The sequence below is a fragment of the Crocodylus siamensis genome, chromosome 11 (assembly GCF_052110815.1).
Source record: "Crocodylus siamensis isolate JL-2025a chromosome 11, ASM5211081v1, whole genome shotgun sequence".
In the NCBI taxonomy this organism is placed as follows: domain Eukaryota; kingdom Metazoa; phylum Chordata; order Crocodylia; family Crocodylidae; genus Crocodylus; species Crocodylus siamensis.
In genome coordinates this window covers 42,434,247-42,456,812 of record NC_143405.1, presented here as the reverse complement: position 1 = coordinate 42,456,812, position 22,566 = coordinate 42,434,247, and the positions used below count along the sequence as shown (strand labels likewise).

Here is a 22,566-nt window from a genome sequence, read left to right as displayed (position 1 = left end):
TTTTGAAATGGTAACAGATATTTCTGTTGCTGTTCCATAATGAACTGCAGCTTAAATTGAGTCACCAGTTAGTTTCTATGGATGGACATTGTACAAGTAGCACATGGCTATACATTTACAAATCTGTTTATATGTGCTTTAATGAGGCAAAGCAGTAGCTAATACAGGGGCGGGCAGAATGCGGCCCACTAAGCCATTCTGTCCAGCCCACAAGGTCCCTAAAAAATGTAGAAAATTAATATTTATCTGCCCCTGGCTTCCTGTCATGTGGCCCTTGATGGCTTGCCAAACTCAGTAAGTGGCCCTCCACCAGAAATAATTGCATGCCCCTGAGGCAAGAGGATGCTGCTGCTCCCTCTAGTCCAGTAAAGGAGCATACAGATAAACAGGGGTATGTGACGCTTCAGTTGCTGATTCGATTCAGAGGAGATTCATCCTGATTTGGTGGCCAAATGTCTGACTCCAGATCGAATTGTGGGAGACTAGTAAAAAGGTCCAAATCGACTCGAAGCCTCTGAATTTACTTGGATTCGGAGATTCGGGAGTCCATGCTCACTGCCACAGGGAGCTGCACCCGGGCTCCATGCTAGTAAGTAGGGGGCAGGAGAGCTGGAGGAGTGGGGCAGGGCCATGGGGGACCCCTGCCAGGCCCCATCCCCTGCCCGCTCCCCCAGGCCCCCTGAGCGCCCCCCCAACCCCCACCTGCTCTCCCAGCCCCGTCAATGACTGCCCCGCCCAGCCACAGTGTCCTGGCACTTTTTTTTTTAAAGCCCCACACTCACCGGCTGCTGCAGCAGCCATCGGGGCCTCTGGGAGCTCAGGGCAGAGTCCCCGCCACACAGCGTATGGCAGTGGGGATCACCCTCGACCTGGCTGGAGCCAATGAGTGCGGGGCTTTTTTTTTCCTTTTCAAAATGCCAGGACTCTGGGGCCAAGTGGGGCAGCCATTGATGGGGATGGGTTCTGTTCGATTTGGCCTGATTCAGCGGCGGCTGAATCTCTGCATCAGATTTGGCCGAACTGATTTGGGACACTGATTTGAATCAATGAATTGAATTGCTGTCCCCCAAATTGGCCAAATCCAAATCCGAAGTGAATACTAGTCATTTTGCACAGGCCTAATAAACAGTTGGGTGACCAGAACTCAAATTGCTGTTCCTTTTGTTGTTTTTCTTTTAGAATAAATGCCAGCATTCAGTAGGAAAAACTGTTTCTCAATGAAAACTTGAGCTTTGTCTCATTCTTGCCAGTTTTTACTATTCAGATCTTTGTAAGACAATTTATAAAACACACACATGCAGAGAATGGATCTGCTGTGGAGCCAGCATGCTTCACTGCTACCGCAGTAGCAGAAGGATTTCAGCTTGTGCCGGGGGACCGTCATGACAGCGTGTCAGTATCTAATTAACCATTTTGGAGACGCAAAACTATGTTTCTAGTCAAACTATTTTGTGCAATATTCAACTAAAAGTCATGAGCGATTTAGGATGCCTTCTGCAGAATACATACATATCTTTCATCGTTTGCCTCTTCATATACTGGTGATATAATTAAAGAACAAAGTCAGTATCTTTCTATGAGTAAAATATTGTTGGTCATTTTACTATAACAGAAGGGTCCACAATTCCATTTGTATAACATTTATTTTTTAATATCTGGTGGCTAGCCTGCAGTACAAAAGAAAAGTACATGGGTACGAATATCATGTTTGGGTTTGACAGTCTGCATGTGGTTCTGTACAATAAACATTACAAGATTTCACATGTTACACAGTGTCAAAGGGAGCTGATTTGTATATGGGTGCAGATGTTTTCATGATATATACATGGATATTGCAGGTACTATTCAGTACCTTCCTTCTGACGGTAAGGGTACATGGTATGAGTACATAGTAAACTGTGGTGTGAATTCACATCACAGTAGCTACTCTGCCCAAACTTCCTATGTTGGCTCTCTTAGCATACATAACTATAATTCAGCTTTGTAAATGCAGTAATCTATTATGCATTAATTTCTTCAAGTAGACGAGCCCTAAAATGAAAATCATCTCCATTAGCATGTAGTTTAAACATTAACCCAAGTCATTTCTCAAACTACATAGGGCCTTTTTGAAGTATATTTTTAGCTACAGTAAAAGCTCTGTTATCTGGCAGCCCACGGGAATGGGGGATGCCAGTTAATCAAATATTCCAGTTAATCAATCTGGTGCACTCCCCAGCATCAGTGTGCCAGGGGAGAGGGAGGGGGGCCGAAGAAGTGGCAAGAACTCTGCTCGCGGCAGTGGCAAAACCTGGAAGTGATCCTTCTGGTTGCACTTTTGCAACATCCCTTGGATGCCGGTTAATAGTTTTCAGGCTACTAAATTGCTGGTTAACACAGCTTTTGCTGTATATAAGTTTTTCATTACATAATATGATAGATTGTGATAGTGCAGAATTCTTTAATTTGGTACAGAACTGCTTTTCTTAGTTCTCAAAACTTTTACAATGAAATTACTATCTTTATTCCAGGAGAGTCAAACATCTGGCCTGCAGAGATGGGTCATCTGGACCACAGGGCATTTTATGGACTAGATCAGCATTTCCCAACCTTTTGGTTCTAACAGCACATTTACCAGGCCTCCCCCATCCCGCGGCCTACCAGCTGAACGGGGGTGGGGGGCAGCACAACTAAACACAGCACGTGAATGCAAATCACTGGCTGCTGTCTGTCTGTGCGGCAGCAGGCAGGGGGCTTGGCTCCAGCCCAAAATTCCAGGAACACCTGGACATGTCTCACTGCGCACAATTGTGCTGCAGCACTCTAGTTGGAAAACACTGGACTGGATGAGCCCTCGTCTGAGCTAAATAGGTTAGTGCTCTCTAAAATCCAGGGAGGGTTAATGCTATGGTCACTCCACATATATACTCAATTTGGGAGCTTTAGGTAGAGTTCAAGGTGCATTGCAGCTGCATTAATGCCTGGATTCTAATATTGTACAAGTACAGCAACTCCAGGGGCCCTGGGAATTAACTGTAGCACTTGCATGTCGTTTGGGCTGCAGAGACAAAAAAGCTTGACACTGTGGCTTTAAACTATTTTCCTAGTTGTTAGAATAACAAAATATCTTTGTAAGTTGGGCAGCTACCATTCCTATCCAAATTTTTAGCTTCTGTTCTCTCAGCTGAAGGGTTGTGAAGGGAAACCTGTGTTTAATTCAGAATTAATTTCACACAGGCACACTTACATTAAACCCATCAACAAACAGCCTTGTGGAATTACACTCTTCTTCTGCTGTTACCTTGCTTTTATCCTTTATTCCCATGCTGTATTCCTCAGTTGGTGTACATCTGATGCTAGATCGCCAGCCACTCACTTTTTTTGTACTTTTGCCATTGGTCTGGCTATGTTGAATAGAAAGATGTCTACAAAAATTGTCAATGTCTTTCATAAGATAATATTTTGGACAGATTTTCAGAGCAGTTGGTAGAGTATCTTTTGAATTTATTTCATTGAAAGAAACCACTAAGTATTTGTGCAGAGAAGACTGGTTTTTCAAATCGCTGCAGAAGAGGTTAAATGCAAGAGCGAACATACAGTCAGAGTTATCTTTGTGGTTTCTTATATTTTTATAACAGGACTCATCACACTCAGTACCAATATTGCTTGAACAGAGGAAAATTATCTTATCTGCAGTTTCTTTCTGAGCCGCCAGCCATTGTACTGGGCCCTTTTCAGCAATTTTTTGTTTTTGCCACATGTCTATAATAACATCAATCTGGCAAGAGTCATGCAGAAAATTGGCAAAAGTTAGGACAGTATGATGAAAACAGACTTCTTTTGGATATATAACTAGCACTTTAACAGATTGGTGTAGGTTTGCGTGATGAAAGAAAGTTTGCTTCATAATTGTTTCTGTTGATAAAATCAAACAATAGACATATTAGAATTCAGACATTTTAAGCAGTGAGTAAGATCAGCATTTGAATGACATCCTAAATTGGCTCCAGTGATACTGATTACATCTAAAAACAGGTTTAGATGCAAGTTTTTAAAAATGTACTACACAAGACAAAAATCATTACATGAAACTTTTGTCTCAACTCCAAACTCCCATTTACTCTTGGTAATTGACACATTTTATTACTCTAGCTAGCAATGTTTTCCTTGTGGAACATGAAACTAGTTTAGTAAGCAATTTCTCACTAGCACAGGACAGTACAGCTTTCATTATGCCTTGATCACCTTTCAGTAAGCGCTGAAACAGTTTTGCTCCAGATGCACATTAAATCAAAGGTATTCACTCTAGGATTCATTGCGGTTGCAATTTTCAGAGTACTGAAGGAATTAACTGAGGTAGTTTCAGAATGAATGGCAATTATCTTCGAGAACTTGTGGAGAATTGGAAAGGGCCCAGATGACTGGAAAGGGGCAATTATAGTACCTGCCTTTAAGAAAGGACAGAAAGAGGATCTGGGAAATTGCATAGCAATCAGTTTGACCTTGATACCCATAAAGCTCAGGTTATCAAAGAATCTATTTCTAAGCACCTGGAGAATCATGTGATCAGGAACAGCCAATATGGAAAACCCAATTTCTACACGAGTTGTATGGAGGAGGATGAGAGGTGGATGTGATGTACAGTATGTTGATTTTAGCAAGGCTTTTGATACAGTCTCCCATTAGATTCTAATTAGAAAGCTAAAGAAACATAGCCTAAGTGAAAATACTGTAAGGTGGATATATAAGTGGTTGGATCATTATATTCAAGAAGTAGTCATCAGTGACTTGATGTCTAGTTGGGAGAAGGTAACGGGTTCCCCTAGGGATTTATTCTAGGTATAGATGAACTAAGGTTCCTTCTAGCCCTACTTTTCTATTATTCTGTGACTCAGGATGCAAAAGATCAAAAATGTTATGGTTAACTTAGTTCCCCTTCCTGAGGAAATGGTTTAAATTTCCCTCCAACCAGGCAAGGCACTCTCTTTTTCTGAATCATAAATGATTCTTATAACTTATAAGGAAAAGAACAAAGGAGGTACAACAAAATGCAATATGATGAAATAAAGTGTGTGACTCCTTTCACAAGCCTCATCTAAGATGTCTGTCAGGAACTTGTCAAATGGTATAACCTCCAAACAAGACCAAAATAAAAAGGGGTCAGTTTAAAAATGTTTATGGCCTTCAATTTTCCCTACTTGTTAGAGAAGCATAAGCTATGGCATGAAAGCATAGAAGAGAAACTCAATGGGGCTAAGAAGGAAATTGGATAAACTGTCGCCATAACTGAAGCAAAGACTGGTTTTGTTCAAGTACCAGTGAGCTAAAGGAGCAACTGAGGAAAACTTAAATTATTTCTTCACGTAAATACAACAGAAAATATTGAGGAGATGGTACCTACTCTTTCCAGGTAACAGGCAAGGCATTCTCTAAAACTGTAGCATGAAAAGGATGTGGTGAGCAAACTGAAGAGCAAAGCAGTAAAATTTAATAGAACTAGGAGACGTTCATCAGGGAATTCGGAATGAATTCAAGAGTGAAAGGATTAACAAAAAATAGGCAGTAGGACCTAACTGAAAGACTGGAAGGCAGTTGATGTTATACCTGTTTTTTAACAGACTGTAAGATGGGTCATTGGAAATACAAAAAAAATTGAGCTTCAATCTGAAGTAAACTGGTTGAAACATTTAAGGTTATACAATACCTAAATTAGTATGAAATGATAGGAACAAACTAACCTGACTTCTGGATAAGAAAGTCAGAACACAATTTGAGAAATCCAGCAGGATTTCTGATATAAAAGAAAGCTGATAAAAAAGAAAGCTGATATAATCTATTTGAACTTTCAAAAAGCTTTGAACGTAATTAAGGTAGACCAGGTAGAAACCAGGTAGACATGGAGTGAGATGTAACATAATGGGCTGGAAACTATTTAAAAGGACAAGACAAAGAAGAATAAATGGCCAATTTTAAACACAGCAAAAAGCTGGGGAATAACAGAATTCTGTAGTGAGACTGCTGCTTACTCTATTAGCTAGCTGGAAAATGAGCCACAATGAAAAGGACAAAACCTGGCATATTAGTTAGTTAGGTTAGTCCAGCCATGTGAAAACTAATGAGTAACAGAGAGACCTAAAAAATCTGCCTGAACAGGTGGTACAATAGCTACTTAAAGTCCACGGAGACAAATGCAAAATAATATACATTGGAAAGAAGAAACTGGAGCAGCCTGAAGGGTCTACCTCAACTACTACACTGAGGACAAGGGACAAACGGTGGACAGCTCCATAAGAACCTCACCCTTTTCTCATGAAATGTGACATTGTAAAACTGGTACAATGATACTTTTAGCCATTTAATTATTAACATGTTGAATTCATTGGCATACACTATTGCTGAGGCAAGAGCTTAGATTTAAAATGATGATACAGTAACTTGCAATTTATTGCATATCAGTTATTTGCATATTTGGATTATGTATATACATTCTCATAGGACCAAACCATTTGCCAGCTATTCAATTAAGTTTCTTTCAAGTTGTTCAGGTATTAGCTTTTATCATATGTTGATTGATTGTGTAAGTTTAAACTAGAACAAGAAAGTCAAGGATTGACTAATCAAATAATGCAGTGACTAAGCAGTGCACAGAAACAGTTCTTAAAACAGACCATTTGGCATGATGCTTTGATCATAAAATATTTTTGTAACTTGGAGAATGATTCTATATGGCTTTCTGGGATGTTATATCAGTACACATATTTTATTTTATTGGGGGATACTTAAGAGGTTCCCTGTACACTGTACAAGATCATTCATTTAGTGGCCATTCATTTAGTGGCACATTGGTGATAAAGAGAATGAGGCTTGTTACTGCTAGGAACTGGTTACTCGTTTCTGCATATGCATATAGTTAAGTGGAAGGGCCTTAATGAAGCATAAAATGTGACTGACTGCAATGTAATAACTGTAAAGCAATTATCAGAAAATCTCTATGGGGACAAAAGCTGTATTTTTTCTGTTATATGCATTAGTTTGCTTACTTGCATAGTTTTTTTGGTTAAAAAAAAAAAAGTCTGTACAACCAACAAGAATCGACTGTATTTTTATAGAGAACACCTAGAGATTTATTATAAGGGGAAAGTTATATATGATAAGGTGTAAGCAGCCTTGTGCATCACAGCCTAAACCTAGTCAGTCACTTGCTACAGGGGACAAAGAGAAAACTTAATGAAGGTATGTTACAGATTGCATTGTCAGGGCCAAACTACTGGACAAGGCAATGCTGTAGTTCCTAAAGCAATGATTTTTAATCAAGGTGCCACAGCACACTGGGATGCTGTGAGATTCATAAGGGTGCTGTGGTATGCCACAAAATGGCAGCACTGTTAGGTATGCAAACACCTACATGTGATTCACAAAATGAACCCAAAGGCTGTGTCCAGACAAGCAGGGGCGTGCACCTGCAGCGGCACAAATAGTTAGTGGCATAAATTTGTGCCACTACTTTGTACCTCAGCACACACCTCTGCACATGAACTTTGTTGCAGCACAAATTGTCCCACCCTAGGCAAACTGTCCTTGCCCAGCTCCTCCTGGCTCCTGGCATGCTGGAGCAGCCAGGACACAAATGGAGCAGTAGAGATGCTTTGGCTGCTGGCCAGAGGTTCAAATAGGACTCCACAGTGTTAAAAACATTCTGACCCGATGCGGCCTTCCTGAGTTCTTTGCAACAAAAAAATTGCTTTATTATTTTTCCATAGTCAATAAACAAGTGACTAGGAGCTGATGTTTTCTAAGGGGTGCCTTGACTCCTAAAGTACCTAAGCTCTGTGTGGCTTCCACTTGTGACAGTCTTCCTTATCAGGTAAGAGATGCCATCTGAGATTTTTTAACTTCTGTTTCATAACTTAAAATGTAATAGTCTAATACTCTCTTTTCATTTGCTAATTCTCTCTCATTCCCCCTCTATCTGTTCAGTCGCACAATAGCAATAGACATGCATATAAAACATATAGTGAGTCTAGTAACCCTTACTAACTTTTGATTGTATTAAAATTGTGTTTTATGTAATTTTTTTAACTATTGGTTTTTACACAGATATTTAAATTAAATGTTTACACTGAAAAAAGCAAGAAAATGAAGGAAGGTCTAACTGTTTCCTAGCTAAAGGTGCTGCTTAATGCACTATTAGAGCACTATGATGGTTAGAAGAGCAATTTATGATAGAGATACTTTGCAGCGTCTTCAATATGATTGATCTCTGAGAGGAAGCAGGGAAAAAAATCAAAGAACATGAAACACAATAGCCTTGCAACGTTTTCAGAGGAGTGAGAAAAACTCTTACCGTGTTTTTTCATGAAACGTAGTACAGCAACAATCACACACAGAGTTATAAATATTGCAACAAGGATGAAACACATGTATCTTCCAATTGAATCAATTGTGTTGGCCCCTGAAACAGAAAAAAAGGAGCCTTTTAGAGAGAATAGAAGCCTTTTTCATAATTCACCCTAAAAATTGCCCCTGGTTACTTAACCACTATGCAACAGGGGCAATACGTTGGGTGATGAGCTTGTAAATAACTTATTAAACTGCTGACCCTTTTCCTTCTACTTTATTGACATCCTGACCCTTTAAATTTTCTCCCCCGTCTGCAAGAAACATACCTCCTTCTCCCAACAGGTTGACATCCTAGGAGCTGCTCTCCTGGTTGTCCTTTGTCTTTTTCAACATTGCTGCTTGCTATATGACATTGAAGCAATCATGAAAATCCAAATAGCTTGGAAGGAAATTGGCTAGCAAAATTTAGGTTTTAGACTCTGCAAATGATATGGTACGTGACCCAAGAGTACTTATCATCTGCTTAGATGGTGTTTGAAATTCAAAGCTCTTTTTACCAGAGATACTTTTCCAGATTATGCCAGTGGCTACTGGAAGATCGGTATGCAAAGTGACAGAGAGAACAAGCTATAATTCCTACTTCATGTGAAAACTGGGAAAATAATGATAAAGGCTTAACTAACCATCGCTGTAATTTTGAACGCACGTTGTCAAGGTTCCTGTGCGCCTTGGACAATCATATTGACATTTGGGAAAATAAGGAATTATCTGAAGAAAACAAGTAAAACAACAAATCCTCTTACACAGGTGAAACAAATACTGAAAAACAGCTTTATGATAGTTCATACTTTAGTATACTGTACTGACTACGAGTTTTTCCGAGGGATACTAGCATAAAAATACAGAAATTAGAAAACAGTTTCCTTACTAACTGTGAATGCCAAACCTGAAAAAAGCCTAGTTAGTTTTCTTTTTACCGTGTATCTTGGTTTACCTTATACATAAACCATGCTGCTACAATGTCTGGCTTGCAAACATTAATGGATATGTTTAAACAATACACTGCTCATTAAATAGTTTTAGAATGAATTTAAATTGAACCATTCTTTTGACTTACAGCAGTCTGTGCATCTTTCACTGAATAAAATCTAGATTCAGGCCTTAAACTGTCTGTGTCACTTTGGATGATTTCTCTGGCTATGGATGACATCTAGGGCTTTGCTTTTTAAGGTAAAAAGCAAAATACAGTGCAAGTGCTTACTCTTGATAAAGCTGTATTTTGTTAAAGGTGGCTCTTCAATTGATAAATTTATGTGAGAATTATTGGAGATGAATCTCAGTGGCCTCCATAATTGAGCCATAAATAAACCTGATTTTGAGTACTAATAGCTGTATGCAATGACCTTAAAGCTTATTCCTTCTCACATTGAAGATAGTGGGAAAATTTGCTTTGAATTCTATGGTACAGGTATGTGCCAGAGCTCAAGACCCCAATGTAAACATATTAAGCCAAGATTTGTCTTCAAATGTCTGATAAAGAAAAACTGTACTGAACAGTTTATATTAGCAGAAACAGGCCTGATGTCCAATAATTCATGTCTAGGAAGTCCATGTAATAAAATTAGAAAAGTAAAGATTAACTTGAAATCAAGTTATACACAGTACTACATCTACGAAGGGATGCACTGGGCATTAATCAGAACTGATGCAGCGCTTGCATACAACTAATTAATTTGAAAGAAACTAAGATTTCTACAACAAGTTCAATCAGAATTGTTACCTGTACAGTAATATTGTCGCTTCGATCTCTCACAGGTAGTTTAACAGATGTTCTAGTTTCATTAGTCTAATACAAATAGAAACCCAGGGGAGAAAAATGGAACAAGGAATCATTAAAAAAATAGTTGCAAGAGGGAAGTTTTACAAAATACCCAGTAAGTAAAAATGCATGCAGTGTAACAAACCAATTTATGGAAACTATTAAACATAGTATATACCAGCTGCTTTAGGTAATGATATGATCTTTAAATCTGATCTACTATCTAATATAACAAAAATTAGAATAGCTTGTTATGTAATCTTCTTTAAGAGTAAGTTTGAGATTAGTAAAACTCATCTAAATTTGACTGTCAGGCCTATCATTTTAATGTACAGAATTTTACAAACTGCTTCTCCCCGTGCATCATTTCAAAATTGACAGTATTACTTATCAAACATTTTTACAAATATTAAAAAAAGGCCACTGATGAGAAGTGACATCTCATGATAATAAAAGCCAGTATGTATGGCCAACCAGGAGCTAGCACCACCAGGAGAAAATGAAGTAATTCGTTCTCTCTTGACATGAGGCGCAACTATTGACAAGATCTTTTAGAAGAGGGATCACCAAGGTTTTGCTGATCTGGGTTGGAACTTCTAACCTGCCCCTGCCATTGGCCACAAATCTATGCCCTCTCCATGCACCTCTTTAGCACATGCAAACAAAAGCACAAGAGAGCAACTGGGCGAGCTATCAAGGGGGTCACTGCAGCAGATATAGATGGCTTGATGCAGCTATATGTAATAAAATTAATCCCCCATGCCATCCTGAGCTAGGTCAATCCTCCATGAGTCAGCCACAACTTGTTTGTGGGCTGTATCTGGACCATCAGCCATAGATTGCCAAATCCTGGTAAAGCACTAAGCCTGCATGACTGTCATGCAGTTCTTAACCCTTGAAATCTAAAGAAGACTGGACCATGCTCACTGGAGCATTGCTCTTCCTAAAGCATCTGTTTTGAAACCTACCACCCAGGCCAGCAGGAGGGCTCCACTTATTTGCCTGGGAAAAAAGAAAATCTACATCCCCTGTTACTTAGGTATCTTGTATCATATAAAGGAGAACAAAAATAGAAATTAGAGTTGTCATTATCAGGTAACTAGAAAACCACATATTTTCATATTATCTGTTATACCTCTTTCTTGATAGGTTCATTGCAGTCCTCAGTATCACAGAGGAATACAGTATATCTTGTCCCAAGGCTACTTGTGGTAAAATTCACTTCCACTTCTGCCTCCATTTTACATACAGTTATGTTTGGATCCCATAGACTTCCTGTGGGTTGAAAAGTCTACACTTTAAATGCGTAATTACTGCTTAGGGGCTAAAACACTTTCCATTGTGTCTGTACCGCTCATGAAAGTCACTAGGCTCACAGCTCTGCTTATCCATACACAATTCGCAACATGGATAGTGCAAAGCAAACTTCTACACAGTGTCCTAATCTGACTAAGAAGAACCCCAAGCAAAAATCTGCCCCATACAGATGCTGGCCTCTATGCTGAAATACCCCATAACGGTGCCTTGAAGTGGTTAGCCAGAATAGCAGTTGGTCAAAATAGGGATTTTTTTTTCAAACTAATATAGTTCATGTTCCGGGTCAAATCAGCCAAATCAGTTCCAAATCATATTGACTGAGCAGAACTCAATCATTCCAAAAACCATATTGATTGAGCAGGCAGAGCTCAATCGTTCGAAACACCATGTATGACGCTACAACTGGCGAGCATCTTCCATCCCAGCCTCTCACCTGGGGCTTCAGATACTCCCAAATCCACTGGCAAGCATCCTACGTGGAGGCCCAAGCCTGGAGGTCTTGGGATTCAGATGCCCTCAGAAACTACAGGCAAGCATCCTCTCCATCCCAGACTCTTTAGTCTGGTACTTCAGATACTTCCTACACTCAATCTTAGCCCACAAGAGGCCAAGAAGGGATAAGGAGACACTGATGGCATGTACTGCTATTTTAAAATGAAAGAAAGAATGTGTTTCCCATGTAATGCTGCTTTGCCTCCTCCCTGCCTTTTGGGAAGCAGTCACTTGTCAAAAGGTAAATTAACTAAATGTACCAGCTTTGGATAGGCTGGGGGTTGGCATGAATCAGATATGATACTATACATACCAGGTATCAGCATGATGTTATTGCATTTCTTAGTACAATAAATATATATTTGCAAAGACGCAGTTCTTCTCATATCCAAACTACAGAAGACAAGGTGGCCTCATTTGTGTACTTGCTTATTTTCATGGAAATCATGATTTTCATAAAATCATAGAATCACAGAAAATTAGGGTTGGAAGGGGCCTCAGGTCTAGTCCAACCCCCTGCTCAAAGCAAGAACATCCCCAACTGGATCATTCCAGCCAGGGCTTTGTCGAGCCAGATGTTAAAAACCTCCAAGGATGGAGATTCCACAACCCCTCTAGGTAACCCATTCCAGTGCTTAACCACCTTCCTACTGAGAGTTTTTTCCTAATATCCAACCTAAACTTCCCTTGCTGCAACTTGAGACCATTGCTCCTTGTTCTGTCATCTGCCACCACTGAAAACAGTCTAGCTCTATCTGCTTTGAAACCACTCTTCAGGTAGATAAAGGCTGCTATTAAATCCTGCCTCAGTCTTCTTTTCTGCAGACTAAACCCAGTTATCTCAGTCTCTCATCAGAAGTCATGTGCCCCAGCCCCGCTAACCATTCTCATTACCCTCTGCTAGACTTCCTCCAGCTTGTCCACATCCTTTCTGTAGCAGGAGGCCAAAAACTGGACACAGTACTTCAGATGTGGCCTCACCAGTGCTGAACAGAGGGGAAGAACCACTTCCCTTGATCTGCTGACAACACACCTACTAATGCAGCCCAGTATGCTGCTAGCTTTCTTGGCAACAAGGGCACACTGACTCACATTCAGCTTACTGTTCACTGTAACCCCCTGGTCCTTTTCTGCAGAGCTGCTGCTTAGCCACTCGGTCCCAAGCCTGTACAGGTACATGGGATGGTCCCTTCCTAAGTGCAGGATTTTGCATTTGTCCTTGTTGAACCTCACGAGATTTCTTTTGGTCCAGTCCTCCAATTTGTCTAGGTTGCTCTGAATCTTAGTCTTACCCTCCAGTGGATCTATTACTCCCCCTAGCTTGGTGTCATTTACAAACTTGCTTCAGATGCAATCCATCCCATCTTCCAGATCATTAATAAGGATATTGAACAAAACTGGCCCCAGGACTGATTTTGTCTATGTCCAAAAAGTGGATGGTCCCTTGTGAACCCACTCAATGTGATGATTGTGAAGAGTCAACAGCAGTTTTCACTTTCCTCTCTGGGTACAGAACACATGCATCCAGTGACTAAATTGGATATTAAGATATCTATCCTCTTTTTTCAGTATTTTAAAAAAATGATGAGATGGAAAATAAAAGTTAAGGTTGTCTACATCGCTATGTTTTGTGAAAATGACTTAAAGAATGCATATATTGAACTTACCTTCTTCTATGCAGCTTTTGCTATATTTCATTACATGATCGTTACAGCCTGTGAATTTAAATGGACATTATAAATGTTAGCATGCACTGAATGTCTTTGCACCTATGTTTTTTCACTAACACCAAGCAGCTATACATGTTAAATTATTTCTCTGCAACAATAAATAGGACTAGAGAAACACTTGTGTATTCTATGTAGCTCCCACAGGAATGAGTTTACTGAAAACACTCTTGTTTCTCTTATTTTTTCCAGCTTGAAAGTGTCACCAACTTTCTCCATCTTCTCAACCACAAAACTGTGGCTATCTGTGTGCATTAATGTACTGTAGCCTGGTAATAAATACACTGCAGGCACATGGTTGTATTAAGATAAAATGTTTTAAAAACTTCTCAGAGCAGACCAAAAACCATGTGCACCCTGTGATAGCATCAGAGACCTTGTCCATGTTTATTACCACAATTTACAAACAAAAAAAAATGCCTCTTTAACTGTTTTCTCTAATTCCTCCTCCACCTCCTAACAGTCCAAATCAAATAAAAAATAAACTGACATCATGCCTGTTTATAGGTATTGAAACTAAGGTGAATTCAGTGCCTTGTATAGGTGTCAGTTTGAAAATCCTGGTTTGTATGCGGGGAAAGGAATCAACCTCTTGTTTGTCAGGCAGCAATTGTGCTCTGACCCTGACCTGTAAGGTCCATATTTAGAGGTGAGAAAAATAAATGCAATCACCAAGGAGTCAACAGTCTTCTTCTGATTGCCAAGATAGATGCTAATTACAGTACATCCACAGTTACCAATCTCTGTTATTTGATCTCTCGGTTATCCAAAAAGCAACGGGTTTTTTAGTAACTTGTACTTACTGGTGTCACATAACAAACTGTTCTCTCTTCTATGCTTTCTTTAATACCAAACCACATCTCTACTCTTAAATTGGATACAGCATTGGAACTTGTAGCTATTGGTATTATACTGTTCTCTTTTAAGCTTCATTTAATACAATGCTGTATACCTACTGTTATATCTGATATGTAATTTAGAACAGTTTCACTTATCTGTATGGCCTTCTAGCAAGTGCTTTTGAAATAGGTTCAGATAGCCAAGGATGTGTATTTTTATTACACTTGTAGTAGTTCTTACTGTGTTACAGAAACCTTCACTAGGAAAGAGACAGTTCCTTTAAGAGTCACCAAACAAGGTGATCCAGATCATTTGGTCTCCCTTTTTGACACCACTTGCCCAGTTACTAAACTGCCTTATAATTTCAGAGAAAGCTTACCACAGTGGCCACAATTAATTCATAATTAAAAATAAACAGTGACATAAATGTATCCTTATTAATGTATTAGATTATTTATTAACAATCACTGGCGAAGCAAGATGTTGTCTACTTTTCACTGGCAGATAGAAAGCAAGGAAACGGGGAAGAAAATGAAAGAACTTGAAAATAAACAAACACCACTAGGCAAGTGAAGGCATATAGCTATCTTTATTTTGACAGTAATATTGCCATATTGTTGATACCATTTGTTTTTGTTCATTCTTATCTTTGTTCAGATCTTATCAAGGTGCTCTGTACAATCAACTCCAAAGGAAAAAAAACATAAAACCTTTGTATGAACTAAGTTTAATGGAGAATGTTTGATAGATTACCTGGTGAAATTAAAAAGAGAGTTTTGGAAGATGAATCCTCATATATATTTGCTGGAGGTAGGTTGTAAGCATGGATGTAATAGTTAGTGACTGGTTCTACAGGGAATCCAGTGTAATGGAACTGCCACTGAAGAAAAACAAAGAAAACGGCACACTTGAGTTCCAAATCACACTTTTGCAATGCAGGGAACTCCTGCACTGCTGCAATATAGTGGAGAATTCTCTTTTAAAATGATTAGCTGCTAAAGAGCGACTCACTGAAGAGGAAATACTGATTTTTAGCAAAAGAGAATGTCTAGGATTATATATTTTCCTGCAAGACTTGTAGGAGTCTTAAACTCTTGATACTGAAAATTATTCAGGAACCCAGTTCTTAACCTTTTGGACTTGAGGCACCCTCACTGGACTTGAGACACCCCTTCATAACTTTTGTGAATGAAATAGTACCCAATTACCTCCTTGCACAGAGGCTGGGCAGCAGGGCTGGGGGAACATTCAAGCAAGGACAAGCCTTAGCCTGTTCTTATCTACTTAGCTGATCTGCTTATATCCTCACACCTGGGGGCACCCTTCAAAGGATCTGGTAGGAAGGGGCAGGTGGGCGGAGGGATTGGGGTAGGTGCTGGCACTCTGGTTAACATAGACAACATAGAAGTGTTGACAGCTGGGGACACATCTCCACACCACTACCTCCCTCCCTGCTGCCAGGCCCTGGTTCTGGCCAAGTTGCATCCCCATGCCCTGCTGTTGGTACAGTAGTCTGGGGGCCACTTACCCCCCACGCCCTCTCCCTATGCATCATCTATGCTAGTTGAGGATCACTGCAGCAACTTCTATAGAAACAATGTATGTCCAGTAGAGGAACAGAATTATTTTTCACTACTATTCAGCTGGAAGAAAGAAAGACATCAAATATATATCCCAGTCCTTTATCTCTTCATTTAGTACTAAACCAAAAGGCCCAATTAAATACTTAAAGGCTGGCTGTTCCCTCCAGTTTCATGATCCACAAGTGCTGTTGCTTTCTCCATTCCCCGGAAACTCAAATTACTGTTGAGTCATTGGCTTGATCCTCCCCATGAGCTCTGGGAACAGGGCTGCTCTCTGCCCCGGGTCATGAAATGAAATGTAATGTCCAACCAGCCTCCCCTCTCTTACATGAGCTACACCGTGAGCCAAGCTCTGAGAATAATCACCACAGCACAAATCCTGGGGGAGACATGCTGCCATGAGAAAAGCTCTCCCATCCTCACCATAACTTTGCCTTCTGTTAGTGCCCAAGATATGCATGTTTGCAGGGCTAAACCCTTGATCCACTAAACCATGTGATTTACAGTTCAGCTTTTCCCTTGTTTTACAGCATTAGAAAACAAATTTGGTCCTACAATTTGGCATGACACTTCGTTCTTCTCTCTTCAGCTTCCCTATTCTTACCAAATGACAAACCAATCACTTATGAACATGTACTTACTCTTTGATTCCCTGCCGTAGTTTGACTTTGAAACTTTTCGGTGTAACTGCATCGAACACACTCAAAGTGTCTAACAGTTCCTTGACTGGTCACACATATCTTGGTGGCTGTCAATTCTCTGATGCTTGCTGGAAATAAAGGAGGAAACTGCGGTTCAGAGGTATAAATGTCTGCAGCTAATAAAAAAAAGTGAACTGATCCTCTGCCAGTTTAAACAAAGAATAATAGTCTGTCATACACTAATGAGAACAACATGTCATGGTTGCCATGGCAGTCTATCTTTTACCCCTATTTTATAAACCAGAGCCCTGGTTACGCATTTTAACCACTACATGAACAGGTAGGGACAAAAAATGGTGATGCAAATGTGTGTAAGGGATTCTGCACACACTACATAGAGTGTTATTATCCTGTTAAAGAAAAAGCCTGTGTGCTAACATAAGCCACTGGCTAGGATGGCACACAGTCAGCTGCTGTGGTTAAGAGCTGCATGTTTGTTATGCCCAGTGTCCAATTAGAGCCAACCATGTTATTAGTAAGTAGGGACCAACCAACAGGGCCGTCCCTGCAGGGGGCAAATCGGGGTCACTGCCCCAGACCCCACACTTTGGGGGGCTCTGCAGAGCCAGGCCAACTTTGAAAGACAGAGGCTGTAAACAAAGTCAGGCTTTACTAAAGACAATCTTGGGAAGTGGTACATAAGCTCTTACATTGACACTGAACAGCATATGTAGTGATCTGGCTGTTTGTATTAAAAATTAGAATTAAAAGTACCCAAAAATATTATGGTTAAGAACATAAAGTATGGCTTGCTTTTTTAAACTATATTTCTAATGCTCGTGACGTTTTTATTATGACTGTCCTTTGATTTTGCAGGTTCTTGTACATATGCTAAAAATTGCCTGAATGAAGGTCACCACAATGACAGTCAGAGCAAACTCCACAGTCCCCTGGCATCCTAAGATGTGAATCTGTTATTGCTGGCAGCTAAGGAAGAAAGGGGAAGTATAAAAGGAAGAAACAGTGACTGCTAACTTCATGAACTCCATGTGTCCCTGGAGGCTGGGGGAGACACGGCAAATGTCCACAGGCAGCAGCGGCAGTGTCAGCAGAGGGGGCTGGGGGGTGGGGAGTGGTGAGTGCCAACCAGTAGTCGGCAACCACCTACAGATGCCACCAGCAGCAGCAGCAGCAGTGGCCAACAGCAATTGAAGACCACCCGCAGATGCTGCCAGCGGTGTTGGCAGCAAGGGGGAGGGACTGGCGAGCAGCGACCGCCCGCAGCAGTGGTGGCACTTTTTGCAGGGGGTGCATCCACATGTACCCCCTACACGTCGCCGATGGCTAACTTTGTGGTCTGTTGATCAAAAAGGGTGGCTACAAGAGATTAACTGGAATCTACCACGTGTAATTAAGGTCTCAAGTGCACTTCCTTGCTGTGGGGTGTCCTCGTGAGATAGCTGATGTCCAATTTTCAATAACTGGCACCACCAGAATTTTCTGTAGTAAAGCCAAATGTCAGAAGGTCTAGTTTTAAAGATAAGCAGGTTGGCTTAACACGACCCCCACCCACTCCTCCCCCACCCACCCACCTCCTTCTCTCCCCCTTCCTTGTCTTTTGTATTCTTATTCCTCTCTCCTTAGACTCAACTTTTAGCACATCCTTTCATAGCATCTGATGAAGTGAGCTTCAGCGCATGATAGCTTGTGCTATATATAGATATACACACATCCATATATACTTTATGGTTAGTCAGTAAGGTAAACTACCCTGCCTTGTACTTGCTTTCAGATGACCATGGCTAACTATATTTCATGGCAGCTTAAAACAGCTTGAACTCCCTCAGTTCCTGTGTCATAAATAGAGGACAGGATTGTTAATGTAATATGCATCATTATTGCTAAAAAGTCATGTGAAAAGTCATCTCAAAAGTCATCTCAAAAGTTAGCTGGATAACTGAAGAACACTAACAACTGTAGGCTGAGGTTTCTAGAAAAGGCATGACAGATTTTCATCTTATAGACTAACCAAAGTGTGTGTGTGTGTGGGTGCATAGCACAAGCCTTCTGTGCTCTAGCATCAATACAGACAACATTATTGCTAGACCTAATAACACAGATTATAACATCAGAGGTTCATTCACTTGCAACTCTACCACTGCCATATATGCCATCACCTGCTCACAGTGCCCCTCTGCTGTCTACACTGGACAGATCCCTATGTGAAAGAATGAATGAATGCTGATCCAACATCAGATGCAGAAGGACATGCAGGCCTGTGACAGAACACTTTAACCTGCCTGGACACTCCATCACTGACCTGACGGTGGCTGTGTGCATGCAGCAAACTTTTAAAAACCAATCTGAACACAAAATTGCAGAATAAGAAATCATGCACAGGCTGGATTGTGTTAAATATGGTTTAAACAGGGATTTACCCCTTACCTGGATTAACTTTTGTGACCCCTTTGTTCCTATAGGTTTATTGATTGCTTGTTTGCCTCTCTCAGTGCTGCCACCCTCTCTCCTCCCCACCTCTCTTCCCCTCCCTTGTGCTTTTTGTATTCAAATGTTTCTCTCCTCTTTCCACTGTTTTGTGCATGTCCTTTCATAGCATTTGATGAAGTGAGCATCAGCCCATGAAAGCTTGTGCCGAAAAGGTACAAAGCTATCCCACCTTCTACTTGACTTCAGATTAATATGGCTAACTACATCTCTCTGGTTTTAAAAAGATCAATCTTTCATTTCATACCACAACACTGAAAGTAGAAGGTGCTTTAAACATTACTATACAGTTATTAGTCTTGCATTGTTAAAGCCTGCATAACTTTCATTCATCTGAATGTTAAACTTACCATCCATGCTGAGGGCCCAGCTTATATTTATAAGGTAGGACCTGAACTGTGTCTCCTTTTCATCTTCAGTGAACTTAGCACTGAGATTATAAAGATCTGCAGGTGTCAAGTTATATGACTGTCTCAACTCAGAAGCAGGACCTTGCAAAGAGGAGACATGAGTGAAAATCAGGGAAGTTGTGTGGCATTCCAAAGATGTATCCACCACTTAGTTTGTGGATTCTAATGATAATTTTCAGCTACTTTTTAAATAAGTGAAACAAGGTATCTCAGAAACAGTTTACAATTAACAAACCCACTGCTCTTCCATCCGCCGCAGGAAATTCTGCTTCTGACACTAATAGTTTATTTACAAGAATTCGATTGTTTCAGTGGTTCTGGTATCTAAATGATGGGTATTCATCTCATGTGATACAGTGTAAAGAGATAGACAAACTTCAAATCAGATATGATATGACCTGATAAAGCTGTAATCTGTATGTAAGCTTGGAAATCATGTATGTTTGCAGTATCATATCTGGTATAGAACAACTTTTCTTGTACCAAGAAACTGAACAATGATTAACTTTAAACCAGTGCTTCTGTGACAGCAAGCTGAAGCCACAGGCTGTACTGAGTGCATCTTTTATGAAGTACAAGTTTGGCAATTGAAGTAAACCTTCACACTTTGCTGCAAAAGTGACTGCAAGCAGCCATGCAATTTATTGCACCAGTGTTTCACCCAGATGAGAAATACTATAGCAAAGGTTTGGGAAGAAAGAAATTGAGAAGATAAAGACCCAGTGTATTGGAAAATGTCTCCAGAGAGACAAATCTTTTAAAAGAAGAAAATACAACCTAGTTATTGAAGTGGCATGAGCAAAAAATAGGTTGTTCATCTCATCTGGTAGCTTGGTACAACATACAACATTCTAGAGACAGAGGACCTGACAGAGATCAAGTATTTTAATAGCAGAAGACATCTATTTTATTTATACATACCTGTCTCTAAACCACACTCAGTAGACTGTAAGAGAAAAAAGCAATGTTAAAATAAAAATACATAAACTGAACAGACAGATCTATTCTAAAGAGGGAAATCTATAATTTCAGTGTTTCAAGTGCTTTAAAGAGAAAGAATCAGTACTCATGGTAGACATGATGTCTTTTTTTAGACCAACTAGATCTTTGCAACAAAAAAAATCTTTAATTGCAAGCTTTTGGGCACAAACACCCTGTCTTCAGGCACAGGAGAAAAGGTTGCAAAAGTTCTCTGAGAAAGAAGTAACTTGAATGACACTCCTGCTGAAAAACTCTGTAGGTATTGTAAGCACAAGCATCAAAGTTAGCAAAAAAAATCGATTAGAGAATAATCTTCCTTTCTATTTTTTTAAGTTTGCCTACTTTATACATCTGGCAAAATTGTTTAGTCTAATCAGCTCAACTGTGTAATCTGTTAGAAGGGTTTTTTTTCTTTAGTAAAAAGAAAGACTCAAAGAATCAACAGGGAACAAACTCCCTATATCCCTATATTTAAAGATTTTTTCCTAATTCAAGAAATGCTACGTAAAGTGAGCTTCCTCAGAAAATGACAGCACTATCCCTTTTAGTCATTGTAACTAATTCTAACTGTTATCTGGTCTGTTTGCTGATTTGTAGAATGAACTCTTGCTGTTTTATTCCTTTTCATTCTGCATTTTGCTTGTCCGTTTAATAGTAAAGTTGAAATGCTAAAGGGACTCTTTTGACTAGTGACATGTGGGCATACCAGAGACTTCATCTTCCAACTAAAAGTATTGATCCAGAAGACAAGTTCCTAAGTATATAAATGTTCCATACTATCAGAAAGATTTTTCCTTCGCATTGACATCTTTCAATACAGAGTCTATGTTCCACTCAGGTGGGTAGGAAAGGGGCACAGTTGTGACCCCACCTCCAGGTATTCAGTGACACCCACCCCCTTCTACTGCATAGAGAAGCAGCCTTTCTTGGTGTCCTCAGGCCATCATGCAAAACAATTCAACTCCATCTGATGGGGAATAAATAGGGTTAGAAGAGGGAAGAAGGGAGTAGATTACCCTCCTTCCTTGTACATTACCAGCTCGGCATATCCCCCAGCACCACAGCTGCTCAATACCAAGCTCAGCAGGACACAGGCTGCCAGAGTCATCTTCAGTGGCAGAAACAATGTGACCTCTGCAATCAAGTTGAAATTCCCCTCTGCTCCTTCCTGTCCTTTCTCAGAACAACTAACTGCAAGTCAGAGTCCTGCACACATTACTTTAATTTCCTCTTTGCCTTCCTCCTAGACAATTTATAACTCTGTCTTTCCCCACCCACTGCCCAAGACGCAGGCCTGAAAGCAGTGCAAGGGGAAAAAAAATGAGCTTTGGCTCAAAGCCAATAAATAATGTACATGCTGAAACCTAGAGGGCAAAGCAGTGTGAATGGTAAAGAATGATAGCCGGATGTCTCCCTCTGGGGATCATCCTTCACTAGAAGCAAGTACCCTTCCACTCTGAGAAATGGCTCATGTCAAGTAATGAGTTACATGGGACACCTGCATTTTTAGCTTTAAGCTTTGTCCCACCTTGCTATATGAAATTTAGAGCTGCTTGTATTCACAGAAGTAGAGTGAAGAAGTCAAAAATAGTAACCAAATCCTAAAACTTTAGTTTTGGCCAAGGGGGATGACCTGCTGAGTAATCTGATGATAGAGGGTAACCTAGGCAACAGTAACCATGACACTGTCACTTTCACTGTCCATCATCTGTCAGTAAGGTACACATTGTTGACTTTAAAAAAGCTGACTTTAATGAGCTAAGGACTTTAGTGAGTAATGCCCTATGGGATCATGGACCACAGGGAAAGAGTATGGATGAAGAATGGTCATTCCTCAAGGACATCATCCTCAGTGAACAAAAGTTGTCCATACCGGTATGCAAAAAAGGTGGCACAGAGGCCAGGAGCCCATCTTGGCTTAATAGGGAAGCT

The 22,566-nt window shown here is 40.2% G+C and overlaps 1 protein-coding gene across 1 annotated transcript; it reads right to left on the bottom strand.

The window, feature by feature from the left end:
- Positions 1-120: 120 nt before the first annotated feature.
- Positions 121-21,874, bottom strand: IL17RB (interleukin 17 receptor B). Its single transcript, XM_090021797.1, has 11 exons — positions 21,671-21,874; positions 20,575-20,599; positions 19,594-19,734; positions 16,739-16,866; positions 15,268-15,394; positions 13,615-13,662; positions 11,274-11,413; positions 10,100-10,165; positions 9,003-9,087; positions 8,324-8,431; positions 121-3,894 (listed from the first exon to the last, which is right to left on the bottom strand). The coding sequence occupies exons 1-11, from the start codon at positions 21,740-21,742 to the stop codon at positions 3,209-3,211; spliced, it is 1,626 nt and encodes a 541-aa protein (XP_089877923.1). The 5' UTR covers positions 21,743-21,874; the 3' UTR covers positions 121-3,208.
- Between the last annotated feature and the right edge of the window lie 692 nt (positions 21,875-22,566).

Coding starts and splice junctions, on each gene's coding strand:
- IL17RB (XM_090021797.1), bottom strand. CDS start 21,742: ATGACTCTGGCAGCCTGTGTCCTGCTGAGCTTGGTATTGAGCAGCTGT. Junction 9,088..10,099: donor GCGACAATATTACTGTACAG/GTAACAATTCTG, acceptor TGTTTTCTTCAG/ATAATTCCTTATTTTCCCAA. Junction 3,895..8,323: donor ACGTTTCATGAAAAAACACG/GTAAGAGTTTTT, acceptor TTTTATCAACAG/AAACAATTATGAAGCAAACT.